Here is a 27,121-nt window from a genome sequence, read left to right as displayed (position 1 = left end):
AGAAGAAGAATAAGAAGTGGCTAATTGATTCTCTATAAATGTCGGTTGGGAGATGGAAATTCTATTGAAGACTGCATGTGTACAAGGTGTCGATATAAGACACCTATATCCTCCACTGGGTTTGTTTCAGTTGTTTTCCAACAAGCAAGGCGAGTCGTTTACTCATCAAGATTTACTTTTTTTCCCAAGTTGTAAATCCAAATGGTTACATCAAGATGACAGATAGTCGTAACGAAACTCCTCACCGATTCTGGTAAATCGGTTGCATCACACAACTTTGACCGTGTCCCTCATGATTTTCATAAAAGGACTCGAGAATTATCCTGCAAAATACAAAATAGTGATTCAGTGATTTTACTTTCGAGATAAATAAACTTTTTTCTTCTAATTTAAGTGAATTTACAAAAAAAAAAGGAAAAAATGGGTATTTGTTTTTCCTGCTGTAGACCGAAACGCGATAGTGCTCGTGAAAAATCGCCCTTGGAATTAGGTGAGATTTTGTTTATTTACAAAATTCAATTTCACTATTTTATTGTTTAATTACAATTCAATAAAAAATTCGAATTTAATATTTCAATTAGAATTTGAAAAAAATCGAATTTTATATTTTAATAACAATTTGAAAAAAATCGAATTTTATATTTTAATAACAATTTGGAAAAAATCGAATTTTATATTTTAATTACAATTTAGAAAAAAGTAGAATTTAATGAATCATGTGAATTTAATACAAAGTTCGAATTCAAAGCAACATTCGAATTTAATACAAAATTCAAATTCAAAACAGAATTATAGTTCAATTACAAATTAAAAATAAAATTCGAATTCAATACAAAATTAAAATTTGAATTTAAAAAAAATTATAATTTAATTGCTAATTAAAAATAAAATTCGAATTCAATACAAAATTTGAATTTAAAACAAAATTATAACTCAATTGCAATTTTAAAATAAAATCCGAATTTAAAACAAAATTATAATTCGAATTTATATCAAAACTGTAATTAAATTGCGAATTAAAAATAAAATTCGAATTTAATACAACATTTTAATTTAAAACAAAATTATAATTTAAATTTCAAAAGAACTATAATTCAATTGCGAATTAAAAATAAAATTCGAATTTAAAACAAGATTGGAATTCAAGTGCGAATTAAAAATAAAATTCGAATTTAAAACAAAATTATAATTCCCTTACGAATTGAAAATACAGTAAAGAAATTATTTATTTAAGAATACCGAGCGGCGATTACAAATTTAATTTAAAATTCTCCTCTTTAATTACAAATTGCAAAGTTAAATCCCACAATTTCGTTAGAAATGAAAATAAAATTACAAATTCCTCACAAATGGAGACAAAACTATATTTCAATTACAAAAATCGAATGAGTTAAAATAAAGTAAAAGTTTATTTGAAATCCAATCATTAATTTATAATTAAAATTAGAATTAAATTGTAAATTTTATTTTCACTATAAAGAAGTAAAAAAAAAGAAAAAGAAAAAAACTGTCGTTGAACTTGAAATTATTTCCACAATATGAAAAGTTTCATAATTAGGAGAGATGCTCTAATTCTCCGAGGGCACATTAATTATATCTACAAAGTAAGAGAGATGAATTTTGAGGAAATTGTTAATGCTCCTTGTAAATTATAAATTTTGCAAAGCAAAAACAAAAAATATTGTTCCTCGTGATTTGTATAATTTAAAAATAGAAATTCAATCTCAATTATTTTTCTTTCCATTCTTTTCTATTTCTCATAAAAATTTATTAGATATTAAACAAAAAATTTCCGGAAATAATTATAAAGAAATAGCAACAAATATCTCTGAAGTTAAGATTCAGTAATCTGAATTCAAAACTCAATGCATTTGATCTTCCTATTAAAAAGGTTAATCGACTGCAGTCGCGAGGGTGAAAGAAATTAATTTCCATCACATTGCAAATTTTAAATAGCGATTTTTTACTTTTACGAATTATTTCAATTAACCATAATCACGCGAAAGTAAATATTTTCCTTAATTTATGTATGAAAAATATTGAGAATAATAATTATAATTATAATAATTTATTTACCTATTTTATTTTATTTTTAAACACTGTAATAATAATAACAAAAATAATAATAAAAAAGAATAACAATAAAAAATATAATTAATAGAAAAATAAAAATGTGTAATGATCAAAATAATGATAATAAAAAAATTATAATAATTAAAATATAAAAATAAAAATAAAATTATTATTAGATATGTTGTGAGCAATTATAATTTTTGTAATCATTAGAAAATAATATTGATTATTATGTCCCATCCCTCGAAATAAAAATGATGCGAACTGCAAATTTTCTTATATTTAAAGTTTCCCCTTATAAAAGATTCCATTAAATCAGAATTCTGCTAATTAAAAATTCGTTTAAACAAAAATTTGTACAAAAATTTGTTTAAATAAAATTCTCATCTGTATAAAAATTCGTTTAGATAAAAATTCGCGGAAGTAAAAATTCTTGTTAATGAAAATTCTTATAAATAAAAAGCCTCTAAAATAAAAACTTTTCTAATTTTAAAATTCTATCAAATGAAAATTTAACCAATAGAAAATTCTATACAATGAAATTCTGGCAACTGAAAATTTTGACAAATAATTTTCAATGTGTTTCAATTAATTTAATTTAATTTACATAATTTCAATTATTATTTTGCGAATAATTACAATTTTTTCAATTATTAGAAAATAATTTATTAATTATTATATTGCGAATAATTACAATTTTTTTAATTATCAGAAAATAATATTAATTATTATTTTAAATCAAATTTATAATTCTTACACCACTTTTTCTGAAAAATATCGAATTATTTAGTAGAAAATGTTGTTTAAACAATTTGGAGTGGAACTGACAGTTGTACAATTTCAACGAGAAGGATTTTCTCTTTCAAAGTGTTTGTTTGTAAAATTCAATTGCTTCTTAAAAATAACTTCCATAGCGAATTTCTCGAAATAGAGTTTTTACGTGCATTATGAATAAATATTTTCTTTTTTCGTTATTTATTTTTGTTTTTTTTTAATAATTTTTGTTATATTATAATTTTTCTTATTAACAATAATTGAAATTACTTTAATTTAATTTTTTAATTTAACATAATTGAAATTAAGATTCTTTTAAATTGAAATTATAAAAAAAAATTGAAAAAAAACATTTTTACTTTTCCATGGGTTTAAAAATAAAATAAGAAAAAATAAATGATAAATAAATAAAAATAGTCTAAAAATGGTGAATTTTAATTTCGACGATTGTTTATTACCAGGATTTGAAAGAAAGATCCTTTTTCATGAAATACATTTTAGATTAATTCGTAATTAACGATATTCCACCAAGATCGCCAAGTATGATAATAATTATAATTTAAGTATAGATATAAATGCAAATGACATATTGATACTGTCACGTGTGAATAAAATATTTGCCAATAAAATAAAAGTAGAGAAGATAATTTTTTATCTTTCAATTTTACATAATCGTTTGACAAAATAAAAATTTTTATTACACTTTTTTATTTAAACAAATGTTAAAGAATGAGGTAAATAAAGAGTAAATATTTAATTTCAATGAGTAATAAACGATACAAAGAATTTTTTTTACCAAAAATAATTTCATAAGTTTACTTGTCGAAAAATGGAAATATTAATCTTACTCTAAATAAAAAATATTAATAAAAAATTTCCCATGAAATATGTGTGTAAGACGATGGAAAGAAATCAGAAGAAGGATTAAATTTTGAAAAGGAGAATTTTTAAAAATTGTAAAGAAATTTAGAATTAGGTGCGATTTCCGCTTTCGCGTATGAGGGACCTTGACTCCGATAAGGACGTAGTATTGGCATATAAAATACTTGGATATGCTTGCACTTGATCATATATTTAGAAGTCAAGGACTCAAGTCTGCCATGAATGAAAGTGAAATTACACAACTTGAAATCCAACTGAATGATATCATTTCTTCTTACAAATTTCTATATTAATTCCGTTCGCCTAAAAAGTACACGCCCAAACAATAAAATTAATGAAACACGTGAGACAATTTTCTTTGAAATACTATTTCCTTTCGAAACTAAATTTGAAAATTTTACTTTTATAATAAAACATTTTTTATATTAAATATAAATTTTTATGTTTTTACTACGTTAAACATTTTAACTATTTTCAACTATTTTCAACTATTTTCAACTATTTTCAATTTTTAAACTATTTTTAATTATTTTAAACTATTTTAAATTATTTTATACTATATTTTCAATTATTTGGAACTATTTTAAACTATTTTCAATTATTTTCAACTATTTTTCTATTGCGAACTATTTTGAACTATTTTCAATTATTTTCAACTATTATCAACAATTTTAAACTACTTTTGTATTTTCAATTATTTTAAACTATTTTTAAATATTATCAACAATTCTAAACTACTTTTCTATTTTCAATTATTTTCAATTATTTTCAACTATTTTAAACTACTTTCAAATGTTTTGAACTATTTTGAATTATTTTATACTATTTGCAATTATTTTGAACTATTTTAACTATTTTCAAAAATTTTAAACTATTTTTCTATTGCGAACTATTTTGAAATATTTTCAAATATTTTGAAATACTTTCAAATATTTTCAATTATTTTAAACTATTTTGAATTATTTTATACAATTTTCAATTATTTTGAACTATTCGAAACTATTTTCAAACATTATCAACAATTCTAAACTATTTTTCTATTTGCAATTATTTTCAACTATTTGAACTACTTTCAATTATTTTCAACTATTGTAAATTATTTTCAATTATTTTCAACTATTGTAAATTATTTTCAATTATTTTCAACTATTTTCATAATTTTAAACTATTTTTCTATTGCAAACTATTTTGAACTATTTTCCATTATTTACATTATTTCCATATTTTCAACTGTTTTCAATTATTTTTTTAAATATTTTAAACTATTTAACAGCATTTTAAACTATTTTCAATTTTTATTTTTTAACTATTATCAACAATTTTAAACGACTTTTCTATATTTTTAATTATTTTCAACTGTTTAAAATTATTTTTAATTATTTCATACTATATTTTCAATTATCTTGAATTATTTTATACTATTTTAAATTATTTTGAACTATTTTATACTATTTTTCAATATTATTAACAATTCTAAACTACTTTTCTATTTTCAATTATTTTAAATTATTCTGAATTATTTTATACTATTTTCAATTATTTTGAACTATTTTCAACTATTTTGAATTATTTTATACTATTTTCAATTATTCTGAATTATTTTCAACTATTTTCAAAGATTTTAAACTATTTTTCTATTGCGAACTATTTTGAAATATTTTAAATTATTTTCAACTATTTTAAACTACTTTCAATTATTTTGAACTATTTTCAACTATTTTGAATTATGGTATATTATTTTCAATTATTTTGAACTATTTTCAATTATTTTGAACTATTTTGAAAACTATTTTCAATTATTTCTAAATATTTCCAACAATTTTAAATTACTTTTCTACTTTGAAAACTATTTTCAATTATTTTTAACTATTTTTTTATGCTGTTTTCTAACTTAATTATATTTCAATTTAAAACTAAATCACCTTTATTAATTTTTCATTAAATATTTTCTATATTAGTAATCGTTGTATTCCGGAATAAAAAATCATAATTTAATTTGTTAATTAAATTCAACATTCGAATTCAAACAAAATTTATAAATGATTGTAAAAAACACAAATTTTTATTAATGCATACTATGGTTCCTTAAAAATTTATTTTTTTATGAAAAACAGAATTTTATTTATTTTAATGTTTCGTTCTATGTAGAATAGAAAATTTTATTTTTTACAATTTTCACATCACTTTTGTTCTAATTACTTTACTTAGACCAAATTTTTATCAATTCAGATTTAGGAAATAAGTTTAGTGATATTATTTTTGCAAGAAAAATTTTGAAATTATTTTCTTGTCCACTATTTTGCGTAAATTTTTTTTAATTTAAAAATTTTTTATTAATTAAAATTAGTTTTTATTAAAAAAATGTTAGGATAATTTTTGTAACTGTTATAATTTTGAATATGAAATAATTCAATTCATAAATATAATTTTATTGCATCTTTTGAAAATAATTAGGTTGTTTCGAAGAATGTAATTAAAATTTTTGAAAATAATCGAAATCTTATAAACAATTTTGATGAAAATTTTTGAAAATAATAGAATTATTCTTGCGGAAAATTTTAGTCAAATTTTTGAAAATAATTGAATTTCTACGAAGAATAATTTAAGGAAAAAGTTTAATTTTTGCGAAGAATTTTATGAATATTTTTGAAATATCATAATTAATCAATTTGTTAATAAGTGAATTTTTCTAAATTTTCAATCTTTGGAAGATTCTTTTTGTATCAATAAATTCAATACAAAAATATTTTCTTTACAAGGAAGAAAAATATAAAAATTTGTCAATAACAATCAATGAAAAACAAATTTCTTTGTAAATTGTAATTTTCTCTGCAGCAAAGATGCAATTCTTCAAAATTTCGTAAAACACTGAAACAAAATAAAAAGTTTTGTATAATTTTGCATAATAAAATGGGAAGAATGATTTCATCGGTCATCAGAAAATCTGTTTTTTTCTTTTTTCTAATTGTAAATGTATAATAAATCAATTGGTCTAGACGTATTCTTCACGTAATATATTAATCACTGACAAAAAGAGATTTATTTACAAAAATATAATTTAGAATACATTATTTTTGCCTCTTATTTATTTAAAAACCGTTAAATATCATTCGTTACAGTATTTATAAATTTAATTCATTTCCTCTTTTATTTAAATTTTTTTTATTTTCTAATTATTTTTTTATTTTTTATTATTATGGTTAGTAAAAAAATTTTAGAAAAAATATTCATCAATATAAGTTGATACGTTGATTCGTTTAAGAATAAGAAAATAAAAATAAATAAGTCGTGGAAAAAAATTTGTCTACAATTAAAAAATATTTTTCTATCAATTAAAATTTGTATTGAAAAAACAAAAATTACTTTTGATATTTGACGTGGAGGATTGATAATTTTCTTGACATTTTATATTATCTTTTACCGAGTGATAAATTCTACAACTATTTAAAAATTACTTCTATTTTTTTAGATAAATTATTAATATTTTTTAATCTTCAATTTCATTGTTATCGATAATAAAAAAAAAATTTCCGAAATAGTGTTGATAAAAAAGGGCAGTGCCCGTTTGAAAATAAATAAATAAAAATAAAAAAGTTATGGAGGAACAATTTGTTTGAGAGAATTAAAAAAATATTGAATTGTACAAACTAAAATTTGCAGCATGACAATAAAAAATACTGATTTTTCTTTGCAAGTGCCAAAACATTTATTGTCAAAAACATTTTAAAAAAAAGTCGTTAAAAATATTTATGTGAAAATAGTGTATAAAATGATGAAACCGCGTGTGGTAAGAGTTTAATACAAAATAATAGACATAAATAAAAAAGAAAATGTAAATTATGCGCATCTATAATTGCTTCTTTTGTACAGAAGGTTTATTACACTTTAAGACTTTGAAATCCACACCTACAAGATTATGACAGCAATTTGTTTAAATTTATAAAATTATATATTTTTATTTTACAGCTAATTTCTATTTTTTGTCAAGAATTTTTTTTCTTTCTTCTCTTTATTATTTTTTTCTATAAAGTCAAACAATAAACAACTTGTAAACCTTATTAGAAAAATTAAAAAACAATTACTTGACAATTATATACTTTAAAAGTTAAATTAAAATTCTTTTCACTTTCCATCACTTTTTACTTTTTTTTAGATAACAGAATATAATAGATAATAGAAACTGTGTCATTTTTTCCATGATGAAATTCAAAAATAAATATTTTAGATATTTTAGACTTCCTCTGTGAGTAAGAAATGTAAATATGTAATAAAATATTTACATAAATATATATTGTAATAATTACGTAATAGATAATAAATTATTTCAACGATTTTATGGACCCAAAGTAATTTTTTATTCTTGCTATTTTTTCTGGTGTATTTTCTATTAATTTTGAAAATTTTAATATTTTTCCAACTTGAGCTTATAATTTTACTACAAAAATAAAGTTATAATCACATCAGAAAATTTTACTGCGTATTTACCATAAAGTGTATAATTAATAATCAATAAATATTTTTAAAATATACATTTATGACTCAATCAACGCAATTTTAACGTTTATATATTTTTCTACTTTTTGCCAGATTTTTGCGATTATGTAAAACAATATCTATCAGTGGGGACTTTATTTCGGAAACTCTTTGGAAAAAACGAAAAAATATTAGATAAACCAAAAGGTAAAGATAATTTTCAATTTAATTATAAATCGAATGAAATTTTTTTTTTACTTTTTAATTTGGAGAATTAAGTTTTGAGTGTTTTAACAAATTTTTTAAAAACTTCATTTTTATTTTATTTCATTTTTATTTACTTATATTTATTTATTTACAATGTCGATTTTCATTTAATTTACTTTTATTTATTTATTTTATATTATTTTATTTGTTTATCAATTTATTCAATATTTATTTATTTAAATATAAACTCTTTGGAGAAAAAGAAAAAAAATAAAAAATCAATCCAATAAAAATTCTTTGCAAATTTTTTATTTAAAAAATGAATTTTTAAGCATTTTTATTAATTTTTTAAAATTTATTTGATGTATTTGTTTACTTATTTAGTTATTTATTCAATAATTAAATTTTTTAAATTATTTTATAATTTAATATTAATTTTTAATTAAATAAACCACAAAGTAAAAACCAATTTCAATAAAATTTTAAATTAATCAAATTAAAATTCTTTGGGAATTTTTTATTCAGAGAATAAGTTTTTAAGTGTTTTAACAAATTTTTTAAAAATTTATTTTATATTTAATTTGTTTTATTTGTTCGTTTTTTACTTATTTATTTACTTATTTACTTACTTATTTCCTTACTCATTTATTTACATATTCAGTTAATCATTTATTTATTTACTTATTTATTTACATATTTAGTTACTCATTGATTTATTTACTTATTTATTCAATATCTGTTTGCTTTTTTGTTTCCTAACTTTTAAAATAATTTTTCTTTTTAAATGTATAAAATTTTTAAATTTATGTATGTATTGAAAATCACTGATTCTTGTAATGTATTTATAAAAAAAATTTGAAAATAACTGAATTTTATGAAGAATTTAATTATTTTCAATAATTGGAATAAAATTCTTTGCAAAAAGTCAATTTAAAAATAATAAAAATCTTCGTAAGAAATTCAATTATTTTCATATAAATAATAAAATTCTTATGAGGATTTCATTTATTTTCTATACAATTTTAAAAAAATTTCTTTGAAAATTTCAATTATTTTTAAAAATCTTATTGTAAAAATTCTCCGAGAAAATTCAATTACTTTTAAAAATAATGAAATTTTCGCTGGAGTTCAATTTTTTTAAATACATTAATTGAATTCCAGGGAAAATTAAATTATTTTTAAATATTTTTCTTAAATTCATCGAAAGAATTCAATAATATCAATAAATAGTAAATTTTTCACAGGAATTCAATTATTTAAAAGTTTTAATACAATTCTATTCAAGAATTCAATTATTTTCAGAAATAATTAAATTGTCGATGTACTGAAAATCATTGAGTTCTTGTAAAGTATTTTTAGAAAAATTTGAAAATAATTGAATTCATTTTAAGAATTTTATCAACATTTTTTTCAATGATTGAAATTTTTTCTAGAAAATGTAATTAAAACTGTATTAAAAATAATTTAATTCTTGGAAAGCTTTTTATTAAAATTCTTTAAAATAATTGAATTGTTGTGAAGAGAATTTATTTTAATTTTCTTAGAAATAAACAAGTTTTTTAAAAATAATTTTTACTGAAAATTTTGAAAATAATTGAATTTTAAAAAGAATTTCTTTAAAGTTTTTAAAATAATCATGTTTATTATTAATTGTGATTAACGATTTTCTTATTAAATAATATTAAAATTATTCATAGAAAATTAAATTCTTTTAAACAATTTTATTAGAGTTTTTGTAAATAATTTACATTTTTTTTTCTTTTTGAAGGATTTCATTAAATTTCGTAAAATACCTAATGTAATTTTTTAAAGTAATTTTAATTGAAAATTTTTGAAAATAATTAAAATTTAGATTTACAAAGAATTTTACTAAAAACTTTTAAAAACAACTAAATTGCTTAAAAAAATTTTATTCCAATTTTTAAAAATGATTTAATTGTTTCGAAGGAATTTATCTGAATTTTATTCAAAATTTTGAAAATAATGATTTTTTTAAAAGAATTTCATCAAAATTGTTGAAAGTAATTGAATAGTTGTATTCTTTCTAGAAATTTTATTAAAATTGTATTGAAAATAAGTGAATTGCTCTAAAAAATATTATTATTTATGAGAATAATGAAAATCTTGTGACAAATTTTATTAAATTTTTTTAATAATAATAAACAACAATATTTAATATTATATGTACTTAAAAAGTGAATTCTTTATATTTTAAATCTGCAATCATTCAAAAATAATTGACCTTTATTCTTGAAAATAATAAATTATTTTAATTTACAAAATAATAATAAATGGAATTGGCGAATAATAAATGGAATTAAATTTAACAATTTAATATTAATTTTTAATTAAATAAACCAAAAGGAAAATGTGAATTTCAATCTAAGCTTAAATCAATCGGATTAAGAATTTTTTGTAAATTTTGTATTTAGAGAATAAAGTTTTGTGTTTTCATTACTTTTTTTAAAATTTACTTTTCATTTAATATTTTGTATTATTTTGTTTATTTATTTGATTATTTACTTCCTTATTTAGTTACTTATTTATTTACTTATTTAGTTACTTATTTATTTATTTACTTATTTAGTTACTTATTTATTTACTTGTTTATTTACTTATTTATTTACTTATATATTTACTTATTTATTTATTCAATATTTAATTAGCATTTTCAAATTATTTTACAATTTTAATATAGATATTTCTTTAGACTATTACTCTCTTGAAATTAAATATTTTTCCGAAAAAATAATATCTTCGAACTTGAAAACTATTAACTTGTGAAAAAAATCAAAACTATCAATAGTTTCAAAATATTTAACTAAAATTATTAAAATTTTTGCACCTTTGCCAATATGTATTTGAAAATTTCAATAACTATTTCGAAACAAAATTCCTCTCGTCAAAAAATTTCAACAAATCAATTCAAGAAACTACTAAACAAAACTAGTGAAACATAAAGTAAAAAAAGAAATATTAGGAAATATTTCGAACTCAGGAAAATTGTCCTTTAGACAACCATATTTGAAAAAAATAATTTTCATATCAAACGTGAATAATAATTTTCTCTCACTCTGTGCATATAATTATATATAATTTAAAAAAATAAGATCGAAATGTGGGCGTCTTAGAAATCATTGATAAATATACTCAATTCACCATATTAAGGGGAAAATTATCCAACTAAAATACAAAGAGATGGAAAAATATTTTCGTTAAAGAAACAACTCTAATTTTAATATATGAAAACCATTTATTTATTTATGTTAATAGGCACCTACTCTAGTGCAATTTTATTTTTTTTTCCTATAAATTTTATAGTCTGAAACCATTTATGGTCGCGGCTCTTGATTCACTGTATCGAAGTGGGACCTTGAGGATCTCCTATTAGATTTTCAATAGAATGCAACAAGACTGTAGGTTTTTTAATATTTTTTTTCTATTCTTCATCTCAAAGATGAATTCTATATGCACCACGCAGCTTTTTCTGCACATGCGGCTCATTTTATAGAGGTAACTCTTGTAACTTGCGGTAGAAGAGAACTATTCAATCGTGTTAAAAAGGGAACAAGTGATTCGCGGCGAATAAAGAGACAGTGGAGAGACTGTTTTCCGTTTTCTCTCAAATTATATACGTTTGGTTTCAATAATATTAAGAAAAGAAGTGGGAGGAAAAAAAAAGTGCGTGTTTGTGTCTCGATTATAAAAATGTATTACAGATTCTACGATCGGTATCGTAATTATAATGATCGTCTTCGCAGACGATTTCCCTTTAGAATTTACTGTAAGTTTAGAAAAAAAACTAAAAAATATTTTTTTAACTCAAAACAAAAATCTATATTAATAATCGTTGTATTTCGGTAATTTGTTCCCAGTTTGAAATTAGTTGTTTGCTTTTTTGTTTCTTAAGTTTTTAAATAAATTTTCTTTTTAAATAATTTCCATTTTTTAAATTAATTTATTGGAAATCCTCGAATTGTTGCAAAGGATTTTATCGAAAAATCTGATAATAATAGAATTTCTTCGAAGAATTTTATTATTCAGGAAAATAATTGAATTCTCACGAAGAATTTTGTTAAAATTTTAGAAAACTCTATTTAAATTCTTTTTGAAGAATTTTTTTCAATTTTTTTTAAATAATAGAGTTTTTTTTAACAATTTTAATTAAAAATTTTGAAAATAATTGAATTTTATGAACAATTTCTTTCAATTTTTTTAAATAATCGTGTTTGTTAATAATTGAAATTGAACATTTAATTATTGAATTCTTTAGTGAAATTTTTTTGAAAATAATTGAATTTTACTATATATTTATAAATATAATTGAATAATTATTTCGAAGGATTTATTAAAATTTTAGAAAATAATTGAATTTTTTCGCAAAATATTATTAAAAATTAAAAAAAATTTAATTATTTATGAAATGTTATTAATTGTATTAAAACTAATTGAATTTTAGCAAAGAATTTTACTATTTATGAATATAATTGAATTATTTGAATTTTCCCAGAATTTTTCACGAAATAATTGTCAATTCATTAGTAGGTTCAAAAAAATTTTTTAAAAAATTGAATTGTTTCATGAAATGTTAATTCGTTAATTGTATTAAAAATAATTGAATTTTTGCAAATAATTTTACTACCTATTTATAAATATAATTGAATTATTTCGAAGGATTTATTAAAATTTTGGAAAATAATTGAACTCTATCGAAATTTTTTATACCGAATTAAGAAAAAAATTGAATTCTTTCATGAAACTTTTTTGAAAATAAATGAATTTTTGCAAAAATTTTATAACGAATAAGAAAAAAATTCAATTCTTTCGTGCAATTTTTTTTGAAAATAAAAAATAATTCAATTTTTGCAAAGATTTTACTATATTTAAAAAAATAATTGAATTGTTTCGAGGGATTTATTAAAATTTTGAATTTTTGCAAAAAATTTTACTATTTTTGTAATTTGCATAATAAAAATAAAATGAAAATCACGTTCCGCACGATAGCGCGCGTATCATTTGCTAGTGTAATAAATAAACTAAAAATTAAAATAACTAAAATTAATTTAAATGGATTTAAATGGATTTAAGTAAATGTAAATAAATTTAAATAAAATTAATTTAAAAAATTAAAAAACTAAAAACTAGGTTTTTTAAGACTTTTTCTTAATTTCTTTTTTGTTTTCGGTTTTTTGCTTTTCTGCTTTTTGAATTTCAAAATACTTTCAATCTAAATTTTTTTCTTGTCGCATTTTTTATTCTAAAAGAAATTTCTAAAAAATGTTGATTTTTTATTCAGTGAATAAAAATATTTATTGCGGAAAAGTTCCTTTCTTACAATTAATATTCTTATTCACTAAAATAGCAACAAAATGACATTTTTTAGAATTAAATTTAAAATGTGATAAAATAAAAGATTTAGATAAAAACGAATAAAAAAAATAAGAACTAGAAGAAAAAGAAATAAAAATTTGAAAAATAAAAAAAAGCAAATCAAAAATAAAGAAAGTAAAAGCAAAAAAAAAAACTAAGAACTAGATAAACGAAAGGAAATAGAAACAAAAAACCCAAAACGAAAAAAACCAGAAAAATAAAACGAAGTAAACCCAGAAAAATAAAATAAAAACGAAGAATAAAATTAAAATTTCCTTTTTTTAAATTTCGTATTTTTGGTAAAAAAAGAAAAAAAATTGACAAAAACTTTCCAATTTTCTTTGAAATTTCAGATGAGGATTACAGATCGACAGTTCTGACAGTGGATGCTCTGGATCCATTGATTGTGGAAAATGGCAGTGCTCACAGAACATCGAAATACGAAATAATGAATCGCGTTGGAAAGGAGGCGCTACTCGTGGTCCGAAGGGGTCAAGAATTTTACATAAATCTCACACTATCGAGAAATTACGATCCGATAAATGATGGAATATCGTTAGTATTTAAATTGGACGGCGCCTCACATACAACAAGTGGTCAGAGGACATTAGTGGCAATTCCAGTTCTGGGGAGAAATGAAACATCAAGTGATACCACCTGGCAAGCAACTGTCGCAGAATCACATGAAAATGAAATCAAAATCAAGGCAAGTTTTTTTTTTTTTTTTTGAAAAGTCCACTTATTTAATTTTGTTATTTTTAAATTATTAAATTTAAAAAAATAATTTTGTCCCCGAACTTAGCGTCGAAAACAATTATTTGAGATTTTTAGAGATGAAAATATGTCACTATTTTCAAGTTTTTCAATCTTTTTGGGAAATAAAAGAAAGTTCAGGAAAGAAATTTTAGTTTTAGAAAAACTAAAATCTTTGAAACAATTGTTTCATTTTTCGATTTCACGAAAAAAATTCCAATTTGATGAATTAAATATTAAAAATATTTCGATTTGTTTTGCAAATATTAAAAGGCAAAAAATTAATTAATTAATTTATTATTAATCTCCGTATTCTTTCATTCATTCTGTCCGCAGTTTGAAGAATGTTTCTGTGTATGCTTTTGTTTTTTTTTTCTTTAAAAAATATTGTTTGACAAATCGAAAATATGCAGGTATTTTTTCATGATTCATAATAAAATAATATTGGAAATTAGAAAATTTAAAAAAAATTATAATAAAAAAATGAAAAATATACCCATTTTGTTTATTAAATTCTTTTTTCTATAACAAATTTCGTTTGACTGATCTAAATTATTAGGCAAATTATTCTCTTTTTTATTTATAAAAAATACTAGAAAATTGTTAATTGTTACAAATTTTTTATTAAGAAGTAGAAAATATACCCATTTTATGCATAATTTTTATTTCTCAATAACAATATTGTTTACAAACTCATTTTTTTCTTTTGGGAAGAAAAACATTAGATATTCCTGTTTCTTAATATTTTTCTAGAAAATTCTCAATTTTCATAAGGAAATAATTTGCATCAATTCTATTTCTTAATTTCAATTGTTTTAAAAATTTTTAGAAAATAAAGGAAAAAATTTTATTGTCAATTTGAAAATTTGATTGAAAAAAATGTTCCGTTAAATTTATTTACGACTATTTTTTATTGTGAAATTACTCGACGACAATAATTTCTTTTTTAAATATTTTAAATATTTAATTATTATTATTTTCTCATAGGAATTAAGATTTTCAAAAATTTCAAATTCAAACCTTTTTGAAATTAATCAACTTTAAGGAAAATAATTTCTTTCTTGTTTTATAATAATTAAAGAGAATCGAGTGTTAAAATAATTATTTTATATTATAAGAATATTGTTACTGTAAGTTTTTAAAAATTAATTTCATATTCTTTATTATTATCTAAAATTTAAACTAAAATTAATTTTCAAATCAATTTTTATCAGAAAATTCTACGAGAATTCAATTATTTAAATACAAAAGTAAATTATTTATTGAATAATTGAATGTTTCTTAAACTTTAATTCTTATAAAGAATTTTATTAACAAATTTTTAAATAATTAAATTCTTTTGACGGATTTTAATAAAAGTTTTTAGAATAGTTATACATTTTTCAAGGAATTCAATTAAAATTGTATTAAAAATAATTGAAATTCTGCGATAAGTTTTATTATTTAGGAAAATAATTGAATCTCTGTAAAAAAATTTTATTATTTATGAAAATAATTGAATCCCTGAAAAAAAATGTATTACTTATGAAAATAATTGATTTATTGCGAAGAAATTTATAAAAAATTTGTAAATAATTGAATTCATGAGAAGAATTTTATTATTTTTTTTTAAATAATTGAATTCTTGAAAAGAATTTTATTAACAAATTTTTAAATAATTGAATTCTTTTGACAAATTTTAATAACATTTTTTAGAAAAAGTTACATTTTTCAAGGAATTTGATTAAAATTGTATTAAAAATAATTGAAATTTTGCGATGAGTTTTATTACTTCTGAAAATAATTGAATTATTGAGAAGAAACTCATAAAAATTTTGTAAATATTTTAATTCCTGTGAACTTTTTATTATTTCTGCAAATAATTAAATGTTTGCGGACAATTTTATTAAAAAATGTTTTTAAATAATTGAATTTTTTGGGTAATTTTATCAAAATAGTAGATATTGAAAATCATTGAAATGAGGAAAATTTTTGAAAATAATTAAAATTTTGACAAGAATTTTATAAAAGTTTTAAAAATAATTTAATTTTGAAGAAGAAATTTTTTATTTACAAAGATAATAATTGGGATTTTGTCGAGATTTTTTTGTAAATTTTGAACATAATTGAATTTTGTGATAAAAATTTTATTACTTTTGAAAATAATTGAATTTCTGAAATCATTTGTAACTTCTTCAAAATTAAATTTTTTTTTACTGTTTTTAACTAAAATTCTTCTATAAATCCATTATTTTTAAAAATTAATTATATCTATATTACAAATTTAACTTATTTTAGAAGATTTTGAATTATTAAAATTTTTCAAAAATCTAAGTTCATTAAAATTTCTAATTAAATTCATTTAATATTAAAATTTTATAAAATTACAAATTAAAACCGTTTAAAGTTCATTTATTAATGAAAATTGTAAACGCAACTCTTTTAAAATTGGATTAATTTTGAAATATTTAAGTAAAATTATTCATTAAATAATTTATTTATTCTATGATAGTTGTTCAACACTAAAGTTATTTAAAAAGAAATTTTTGTCAGAAATTGAAAAAATTGAAGGTTTTTTTATTAGAATTCGTGGTAATTTTATAGTTTACGAGTCAATGAAAAAAGACTTAAAAATTCAGAATTTTCTTATGAATTCTAAAAATCTAATTTTTTTCAGTACTTTTATTAAAAATTCCTGACTTTTCCCTGAATTCCCAATGTCACAATATATGATTATTATAATTATAATAATATTAAAAGTTTATATTACAATTCATATTTTATTTTTATAAAAAAAAATTTTGAATAACAAATTTTTACGTTTTATTATTTAAAAAATTGCTAATTTTATTTAAAAAAGTGACTGAGAAGTCAGAATTGTTGCTAGTTGAATATGAAAAATATTTCGATTTTTTTTATATCAAATGTCAAAAAATGAAATATTAAAAATATTTAAGAGGAACAAGAGTTATTCAAAAAAAGATTCAATTAAAAAATTTCCAGAAAGCGAATAAGAAATAAGTTTTTGAATATATTTCCAGATAAAAACGAGTCCAGATGCAATTATTGGAAAATGGAAAATTGAAATTGACACGAGAAATAAAGATTCTGGTGGTGCTATAAGTTCCAACGTAAATGAACCTTTTTATCTACTCTTTAATCCATGGTGTACAGGTACAAATTTAGAAAATTATTACGAATTATATTTAGAATTGTTAAGAGAAACCTCCCCCACTTTGTATTATAAATATAAATAGTTTATTGCAACATGGTCTAGAAATAAGATCACGAGCAAAATGTTACTAATTAGAAATATTAAAATCTCCCTCCCATTGAAATTTTAAATCAGATGGCATCATTTTCCATTTCCATATATGTATATTATAAAATTTATAATATTTCACAATTTATAAGCAAAAATATGATTTTTGCAAGAACAAAAGAAACATTGTTTCGAGTGTTTCTGAGTTTATTCATATAGTGATTTCATTACGCAAACAAAAATTATCATATCTTATAGAAATTAGATTCAAGTTTTGCGATTGAAGTAGAAAAAAAAAGTTTTCTATAGAGCTTGAAATTTATAAATTATTTATGTGCTGCTTGACACAATTGATGTCAATCATAATTTTTATGCGAACGTCATGGTAATTTTTACACTATGGTATATTTGAAAAAAAAATTTATCTGATTCATATAGTCCGTTTCACTTGGCTATTATCGAATAAAATATTTGTTTAAATCAATTGCTTTTCAGAAATGTAATTCAATTGTTTTTGAATAATTGTTAATAAAGAATTTAAATCAATTATTCGAAAATAACTGACAAATTTGTGTAAATCAATTATTCGTAAATCATTGACAAATTTAAATCAATTATTCTTCAATAGTTTTTTAAATTCTCAAACAATCTTTTAGTTTCTCTTGGGCTGCAAAAAAAATTGTTTTTTTCTTTCTTTGATTTTCAGACAGAATTTTGACTTTTTTTCTCTAACCCGAAAGTATATTCTGATTCACTCTATAAAAATAATTAGATACACAACAAAATGATTACAATTTATTTGTAAATCTTTTCACTTGTAAAATAATTATTCTAAACAACATTATAATTTTTTTTTGAAATAAATATTTGATCATATTATAACTATTGTTCCGAACGAATTCAAATTATCAAAAATTAAAATGTTCAAATTAAAAATTTATAAAAATAAAAACCACAACTCTTCAAAATTCAATTATTTTTTTACTCTTTCAAAATTTAATTATTTTTAGAATTATTAGTAAAATTAATCGTTAAAACAAATGTAAATAAATTTTTTTATGAAAATTCCTTGAGAATTAAATTACAATTTAAAATAGGTTCAATTGTAAATTTTCCAAAGTTCAATATTATTGTTAAAAATTGAGAAAGATTAAAGGGTTATATTAAAATTTGTAGTGATTTCAAAACTTTTAAGATGAAAAAAATTCAAGAAAAATTAAATATTTATAATATGTCCAAAAGATTGCAGAAATTCAATTATTTTCAAAAGTAATAAAATTCTTCGCAGAAATTCAATTATTTTCAAAAATTGAAGAAAAACTCTCGTCAATATTTCAATTATATTTAAATAAATAATAAAAAAAGATCGTCTCAGAAATTCAATTATTTTCAAAAAATTTCCTCTTTTCAATGATTTTCAATATTTACTATTTTAATAAAATTTTCCAAAAGTATTCAATTATTTAAAAAAAAATTAATAAAATTCTACCAAAACATTTAAATTTCTTTCCGATAATTTAATTATTTTCACAAATAGTAAAACTCATTATTGAATTTTAATTATTTTTAATAGAATTTTAATCGAATTCCTCGAAAAATGTAATTATTCTTAAAACTGTTATTAAAAATCTTCAAAAAATTCAATTATTCAAAAATTTGTTGATAAAATTCTTTACGAGAATATAAATTAAATTTTGAGAAACATTTATTTTTTCAATAAACAATTTATTTTTCTATTTAAAAAATTGAATTCTCGTAGAATTTGTCTAATAAAAATTTTATTTATTTAAAAATTTTCAGTTAAAATTGTAGTGAATTTTCAAAAATAATTAAATTTTGAAAAGGTTTTAAATTAAATTCTTTGATAATCTGAATTTTTCATACTTTTAACGCTTTTAACTAACAATTCTGTGAAATAAATTTTTTTTGGAAAAAGTGTAATAGAATTTTTTTTGAAATTATTTGAAACTTTTATTTTCTTTATTCTATAATATACTGTACCTTAAAAAATTTCCGACCAATCGAGATTTTCTTAAATTGAAATGTCAACAAATGTATTTGAAAATTTTCAAGAACTTTTACAAAAACTATTAAGAATAATTCATTTAAAGAATAATTTTAGTTAAAAATTCTAGAAAATAATAATTGAATTGAAATGATGAAAATAATTTTGAAAAAGTTACAGTAACATTATTCTTATAATATAAAATAATTATTTTATCACTCGCTTATCTATAATTATTATTATAAATTTACTTAAAAATGAATTTATTGATGTTTTCGAATAATTTTACAATTAAAGAAATTTGTAAATAAATATAATAGAACATCTTTTGAGTACTTAATTATTTTTAAAGTGAATCAAAATATTTTTTACGGTCAGGGAAAAAGTTAAAATTTTTTCTGGAAATTAGGGAAAAACAAAATTAAATTTTTGTGGCAACCCTGATTAAAATTCAAAAAGACTGAGTAAATTTTAAATAAATAAAAAATCTTGATAAATTAAAACTTGGATTAATTGATCATTTATAAAAATAGAAAAAGACGAAAATCAAAAAATCTGTGTTCCTTAAATTAATTTAAACTCAGGAATTGACAAGATTTGTTTGTGAATAATAGAGAAAAAATTTGAAAAATGCTTTTAAGTTTCTCAAAAAAAAAAAAAAAAAAATGAAAATTCAATAATTTTTACAGAGGATGCCGTTTACTTGCCCCTTGAGAAAGAACGAGCCGAATACGTTTTAATGGATTCGGGATTAATTTGGAGAGGTACTCACAACAGTATGTCGTCCACTGCCTGGAAATATGCTCAATTTGACGAGAATATTCTTGAATGTGCATTATATTTAATGCAAAACGTTGGAGGAGTCAGACCAGCTTCGAGAAATGATCCAGTTATCGTAACCAGATGTCTTTCGGCCGCCGTAAGTTTTTCCTGCGAAATTACCATTCAATTAATTTACATATTTATTTTGTTCACACACCCAGAAAAAAATTTGTATTTCAACCAAATATAATTCATTCGAGTTAAATAAAAGACATTTGTCCCAGAGTCTACTAAATTATTTGTTGTAAATAAAAAATTTAATTCGACACAGACAAAACTTTCATTTGTACAAAATAAAATCTTATTTTGAGCTAAATAAAATTTATTTTTATCAAATAAAATCTTATTTCGAATTAAATAAAATTCATTCGAAACAAATAAAATCTTATTTCGAACTAAATAAAATTCATTCGAAACAAATAAAATCTTATTTCGAACTAAATAAAATTTATTTGAAACAAATAAAAAGTCCAGTTAACTCTGAGTCAAAAATATGTTTTTCTGGGTTTAGGAGAATGACTCGCATTTTATTCGAAATAAATTAAATTTAAAAAAGTGAAATAAATCAATTTGCCAAAATTGAAGAAAACAAAAAAATTAAAAACGTAATAATTATTAATTTTTTCCGTAGATAAATGCAAACGACGACAACGGTGTAGTGACTGGTAATTGGTCGGAGGACTTTAAGGACGGAACGGAACCAACGAAATGGTTGGGATCGAGAAAAATTTTGCAGGAATATTTCAAAACAAAAAGGTCCGTAAAATACGGTCAATGCTGGGTGTTTGCCGGCGTTTTAGCAACAATTTGTCGAACTCTCGGCATTCCCTGTCGAGTGGTGACAAATTACCTCAGTGCACATGACACCGAAAATAGTTTAACAGTCGATTACTTTGTCGATGAGGAGGGAAAAATAATGAAGGAACTTGCCAGCGATTCCGTTTGGTAATAATTAAATTTGTTGTTGGTTTTAAACAAAAAGATTATTTAACTTTAAAATTTAATTAATTATTAACTAAATTATTAAATACTGAATTAATAATTCACATCGGTGAAGTTCCTAACGTTTATAATCAACGATTTAGAGGAAAACATATTTTTCAATTAAAATCTATATAAATTTTTGTATAAAAAATTTTTTTTAGCTTCTTGGTAAATAATTTACAACAAAAAAATATTTTAAACAAAAATTTTTATTGCTATTGTCAAGAAAAATATTTGTTTCTTCCGATCGTTAATCATAAACGTTCTGAACTTCACCGACGTAATAGTTCAATATTAAATTAGTAATTAAATATGTATTACATTAATAATTAACTAAATAAGAGAAAATTTTAAATAAATAAAAAAGAGGAATAGGAAAAATTTTCTTTAAAAAAAATAATAAATTTTTCATTAAAAATTGAAACAGGAATTATCACGTATGGAATGAGGTGTGGATGAAGAGACTAGATTTAGGTACAAAATATTCAGGTTGGCAAGCGATTGATGCCACGCCACAGGAATTAAGTTCCGATGTTTATCGTTGTGGTCCAGCTTCAGTCTATGCAGTGAAAAATGGAGAAATCCTTAAACCCTGCGATACTGCTTTCCTCTTTGCCGAAGTTAATGCTGATACGGTTTATTGGCGTTACAATGGACCCTCGCAACCTGTTAAACTTGTCAGCAGAAATATTAACTCGTAATTATTACAAATTTTCTAAAGTTTCTAAACCTGTAATATTAATTTAATATATTAATAACACATTAATTAATTTAATTAATAGAATAACAATTATTAATTAATATTATATTAATTATTAATATTAATGTGATGTTAAAAAAATAACCAAAATAATTATTTTTGCTATTTCTAGAATTGGACAATTCATCAGTACAAAAGCTGTTGGTAAATGGGAACGAGAAGACATAACCGACAATTATAAACATCCAGAAAGTGAGTTTATGTTTTATCAATAAATTAAAAAATCAGTTCAACATTAAGCAAATAAAAAATTGGCTTAATTAGAAATAGAACATTTTTTATTAATTAATTATTAATTAATTGGTTGACGAAATTAATGAATTGACTAATTGAATACATAGAGGATAAATCGAATGAAGAAGAGAAAAGTAAATTAATGTAGAATAAGATAGAAGTTTACACTGCGCCTGAATTTTGCTTTTCATTTTCCTTCAGAGACGACAGAAGAAAGAGACATCATGCTGAAGGCGTTGCGTCAAAGCGAAAGCTCCTTTAGTCGTTACTATTTGAACGAAGATTTCAACGATGTTAAATTTAATTTCGATCTACATGATGATATTATAATTGGACAACCTTTCCGGTAAGTAAACAAGAACTATTTTCGGGACATATTAACATTTTTCAAATATTTTCAATTAAATAAATCTTCTTTTATATTGTTAATAATCCTTGTATTTCCGATAATCTGCTCACAGTTTGAAGTTAGTTGCTGTTTGCTCTTTTGTTTCCTAACTTTTTCAATAATTTTTCTTTTCTTCAATATTTTCAATTTTTAAACTAATGTATGAAAATCATTGAATTCTTGCAAAGAATTTTATAAAAAAAAATTAAGTATAATTGAATTCCTTCGAAGAATTTTATTATTTATGAAAATAATTGAATTCTTGAGAAGAATTTTATTGAAATTTTTGAAAATCCTAATTTAATTCTTTGGAAGAATTTCTTTGAATTTTTTTTCAAATAATGGAGTTTATTTTTAAAATCTTAATTGAATAGTTTGAAAGTAATTGAATTTTATGAACAATTATTTTAAGTTTTTAAAATAATCGTGTTTCTTTAATAATTGAAATTAAACATTTAATTATTGAATTTTATTAAAATTTTTAGAAAATAATTAAATCCTTCTCAGAATTTTATTACAATTTTCTAAAATAATTTAATTTATTTAAGAAATTTTATTAAAACATAGAAAATAATTAAATTCTTTCGAAGAATCGATAATATTGGAGGTTTTGAAAATAATTGAATCCTTTCAAAAAATTTCTTTAATTTATTGAATATAATCGATTTTGTTAATATAATTGTAATTAATAATTCCACTATTAAAATTTTATTAAAATTATTGATAGAAAATTAAACTCTTTTAAAAAATTTTATTAGAGTTTTTGTAAATAATGAAATTCTTTCGAAGAGTTTCTTCAAGTTTTTTGGAAAACAATATAGACTTTTGAATAATTTTAATTAAAAATTTTGAAATAAGTAATTGAATTAAACCAAGAATTTTTTTTCAACTTTTTAAAATAATCGTGTCTGTTAATAATTATAATTAAATATTTGATTATTAGAGTTCATTAAAATTGTATTGAAAATAATTGAAGTCATGGGAAGAATTTCATTATTTATAAAAAATAATTTATATATCTAGTCAAGAATTTTAATACTTATAATAATAATAAAATTGTTTCAAAGGATTTATTAAAATTTTAGAAAATAATTGAATTCTTTAGTGAAATTTTATTGAAAATAATTGAATTTTGCAAGGATTTTACTAGGTATTTAAAAAAATAATTGAATTCCTTTGTGAAATTTTGTTAAAAATAATTGAATTTTTCCAACAAAATTTATAAAAATAATTAAATTCCTCCGCAGGATGTTATTTATTCATGAAATTAATTTAATTCTTGCGAAGGATTTTATTACAAGTTTTGAAAATAATTAACAATAATTATTAATTATGTACTTAATAAGTGAATTTTTTAAATTTTAATTATGCAATTATTCGAAAATTTATATTTGAAAATAAAAAATGTTGTAATTTGCAAAATAAATAATAAGTAAATTATTAAAAAATAATAAATATAAAATTAACAAAAAGCAGTAAAAAGTCCAAATTAATAATAAAGAATAAATATAAATTATTAATTATTGTGAATAAAGAAAATAATTCTTTTAATTTCAGAGTTCGAATGAAAGTCGAGAATATCAGCAGTGACGAGGACTATCGTGTGAATTTAATTTTACGAGTGGACGTTGTATCCCATAGAGGAATAGTTGGAAGAGATGTGAAAAAAATTAAAATCGACGATATGCTAATGAAACCAAATCAGGATGAGACAATTGATTTGCCCGTTACTTGGGAGGAATATTCTCCACATTTACAAAACGACACGAATTTCCAAATTTCATGTTTAGCAACAATTGATGAAACAAATTATGAATATTACGCCCAAGATGATGTGGCAGTGAAGAAACCGGATATCATCGTCAGGGTACGTTAATAACCACAAATTTAAACCTAAATTTAAAAAAAAATAATTTTCTTTCCTACTGATTAAATAGTGTTTGGAATTGGAATCTGAAATTATTTATAACTTATTTTACTCTCTAAATTTTAAATAAGTGGAAATTCACTTAGAATGGGTCAAAAGCAGACAGATCGTGATTTTTCACTTATTTTTGAGTGAAAATCATTTATTGCTAACACTTATTCTATAACGTAACCGAATTTTCACGAATTCTAAGTGAATTCTCGCACTTATTCGGATTTAGAAAGTAGTTAGTTGCTTTTGATTCCGATTAGTTAGTTTTTTTAAAATTATAATAAATAAATATAAAATACAATAAATAAATAAATTTGCTAACTTGTAAATTATTTTTTGCAGATACTAAGCGATCCAAAAGTTGGTTACGAGCTCCAAGCCTCGGCTGAATTTTCCAATCCACTGCCAATTTCATTGAAGAAAGGAAAGTTCATCATTGACGGTCCGGGACTTGCGGAACAATTGAAATTAGTTTTATCAGATCCCGTACGGCCGGGACAACTTGCCAAATGTTCCTTCTCAATGATGCCAAATCATTCGGGAAAAGCCACAATAGTTGTCAAATTTTATTCCAAAGAATTGTCGGATGTCGACGGTTTCAAGGAATTCATGGTGAAATCTGTAAATTCGTATTATCGAAATAATTATTAGCCATCAGAAGAAATTAGTAATTGTTTTAAATAATTAAAAAAATCAGAGAATTGTGTGCCTCGCTCTATACACTGATTAAGAAGGAAAATAATTTTAATAAATAATTTTTCCTTTCTTTCGGCGTATACTTAAAAAAAACATAGACCAATTGTATTCAAAACTAAAATTCTAATATAATAATATTATTTATATTGTCTAGAAAGAATTTGTATTTTATAGACCAAAGTTTCATTTTAAGACACAGATTTGTTAAAATGTCAAAAGATCTCAAACGTTAAGAAAAAGTATATTCTCAAATAGATTATAAAAAATATTATAAATATGAAATAATATTTTCTGTAATTTCTATTTAATACATTTATACAAAAAAAATAATATACAAAATTTAGAAAAAATTTAATTTGTATATTTTCAATAAAAATTTACGAATTTAAAACAAATTATTTTTACTCCCGTTCTTATACTCATTAGAAAACATAGTTTCTAAATTATATTTCTATAATTAACTGAAAAATGAAAAAGTGTATATTTCATTCAAAATCTAAAAAAAAAAAAAAAATTAAAATAAGTTAAGAGTAAAATATAAAATGAAATAAATTAATAAGATTGTCAGAAAAATTGTAGTTTTGTTTTTCTCTTGTTGCCAGACATTTCGACTTTTTTCGGAAAGAATATTTTGACGAGTGTCAATTGTCAAGTTGTTTTATGTTTCTTTTATATTTTGTTTGTTAATTATTTAAAGTTTAAATTTCGTTTTTATTAATAAATAAATTTATTGATTGAGTTTTTAGTGTTTTATTTATATTTGTTGTGTAGTAAACCAAAGAGAGTACCAAAAGTTTTAGATTTTGGTAGCGTCTCAACGGTTAATTATTTTTTAAAAAAGGGTTCGTTGTGTCCACTTAATTTAGAAGCTGTTTGCATCTCGTCTTTTGTCTTCGGAGAAATGGGTTGTGATGGAATATTTTCGATTAAAATTGAACGTTGAAAATTCCACCCTTGCATCTTGAATACAATTATTTTCTAAAATTTTATTAAATCCTTCGAAACAATTCAATTTTTTTTAAATAGTATAATCTTTGCAAAAAGTTAATTATTTTCAAATCCAAAATTTCACGAAAGAGTTCAATTTTTTCTTTATTTGATATAAAATCTTTGCAAAAATTCAATTATTTTCAAATCCAAAATTTCACGAAAGAATTCAATTTTTTTCGTTATAAAATTTTAAAAAATTTTTAATGAAATTCAATAATTAAATGTTTAATTAAAATTTTTAAAGAAACTCCATATTATTTAGAAAAAAATTCAAAGAAATTCTTCAAAAAAAAAAAAAAAATGTAATTAGTTTTCAAAAATTTTAACAAAATTCTTCGCAAAAATTCACTTATTTTTCTAAATAATAAAATTCTTCGAAGACATTCTATTATTATCAAATTTTTCGATAAAATTTTTTGCAACAATTCGATGATTTTCAATAAATTAATTTTAAAAATGGAAATTATTTATAAAGAATAATTATTAAAAAAGTTAGAAAACAAAAAAGTAAACAACAACTAACTTCTAACTGCAAACAGATTACAAATTAA

The 27,121-nt window shown here is 20.6% G+C and overlaps 1 protein-coding gene across 3 annotated transcripts; it reads left to right on the top strand.

The window, feature by feature from the left end:
• The first annotated feature begins 102 nt into the window (after positions 1-102).
• LOC122500269 (annulin-like) lies at positions 103-25,811 on the top strand. Of its 3 annotated transcripts, XM_043609117.1 has the most exons (11): positions 103-490; positions 8,317-8,409; positions 14,133-14,485; positions 17,553-17,685; positions 20,468-20,697; positions 21,232-21,545; positions 22,012-22,281; positions 22,457-22,536; positions 22,780-22,924; positions 24,524-24,833; positions 25,227-25,811. In XM_043609117.1, the coding sequence occupies exons 1-11, from the start codon at positions 421-423 to the stop codon at positions 25,533-25,535; spliced, it is 2,307 nt and encodes a 768-aa protein (XP_043465052.1). In that variant the 5' UTR covers positions 103-420; the 3' UTR covers positions 25,536-25,811. The 3 variants fall into 3 exon arrangements, with proteins under 3 accessions (XP_043465052.1, XP_043465055.1, XP_043465053.1); XM_043609120.1 differs by lacking the exon at positions 8,317-8,409 and having other exon boundaries at positions 106-490; XM_043609118.1 differs by lacking the exons at positions 103-490; positions 8,317-8,409 and adding an exon at positions 11,988-12,193.
• Positions 25,812-27,121: the final 1,310 nt, after the last annotated feature.

This window comes from Leptopilina heterotoma, unplaced genomic scaffold (genome assembly GCF_015476425.1).
Source record: "Leptopilina heterotoma isolate Lh14 unplaced genomic scaffold, ASM1547642v1 Lhet_183, whole genome shotgun sequence".
Taxonomy (NCBI): Eukaryota; Metazoa; Arthropoda; class Insecta; order Hymenoptera; family Figitidae; genus Leptopilina; species Leptopilina heterotoma.
Note: the sequence above shows the minus strand (reverse complement) of the source record. Positions and strands in the feature narration are given on the sequence as shown.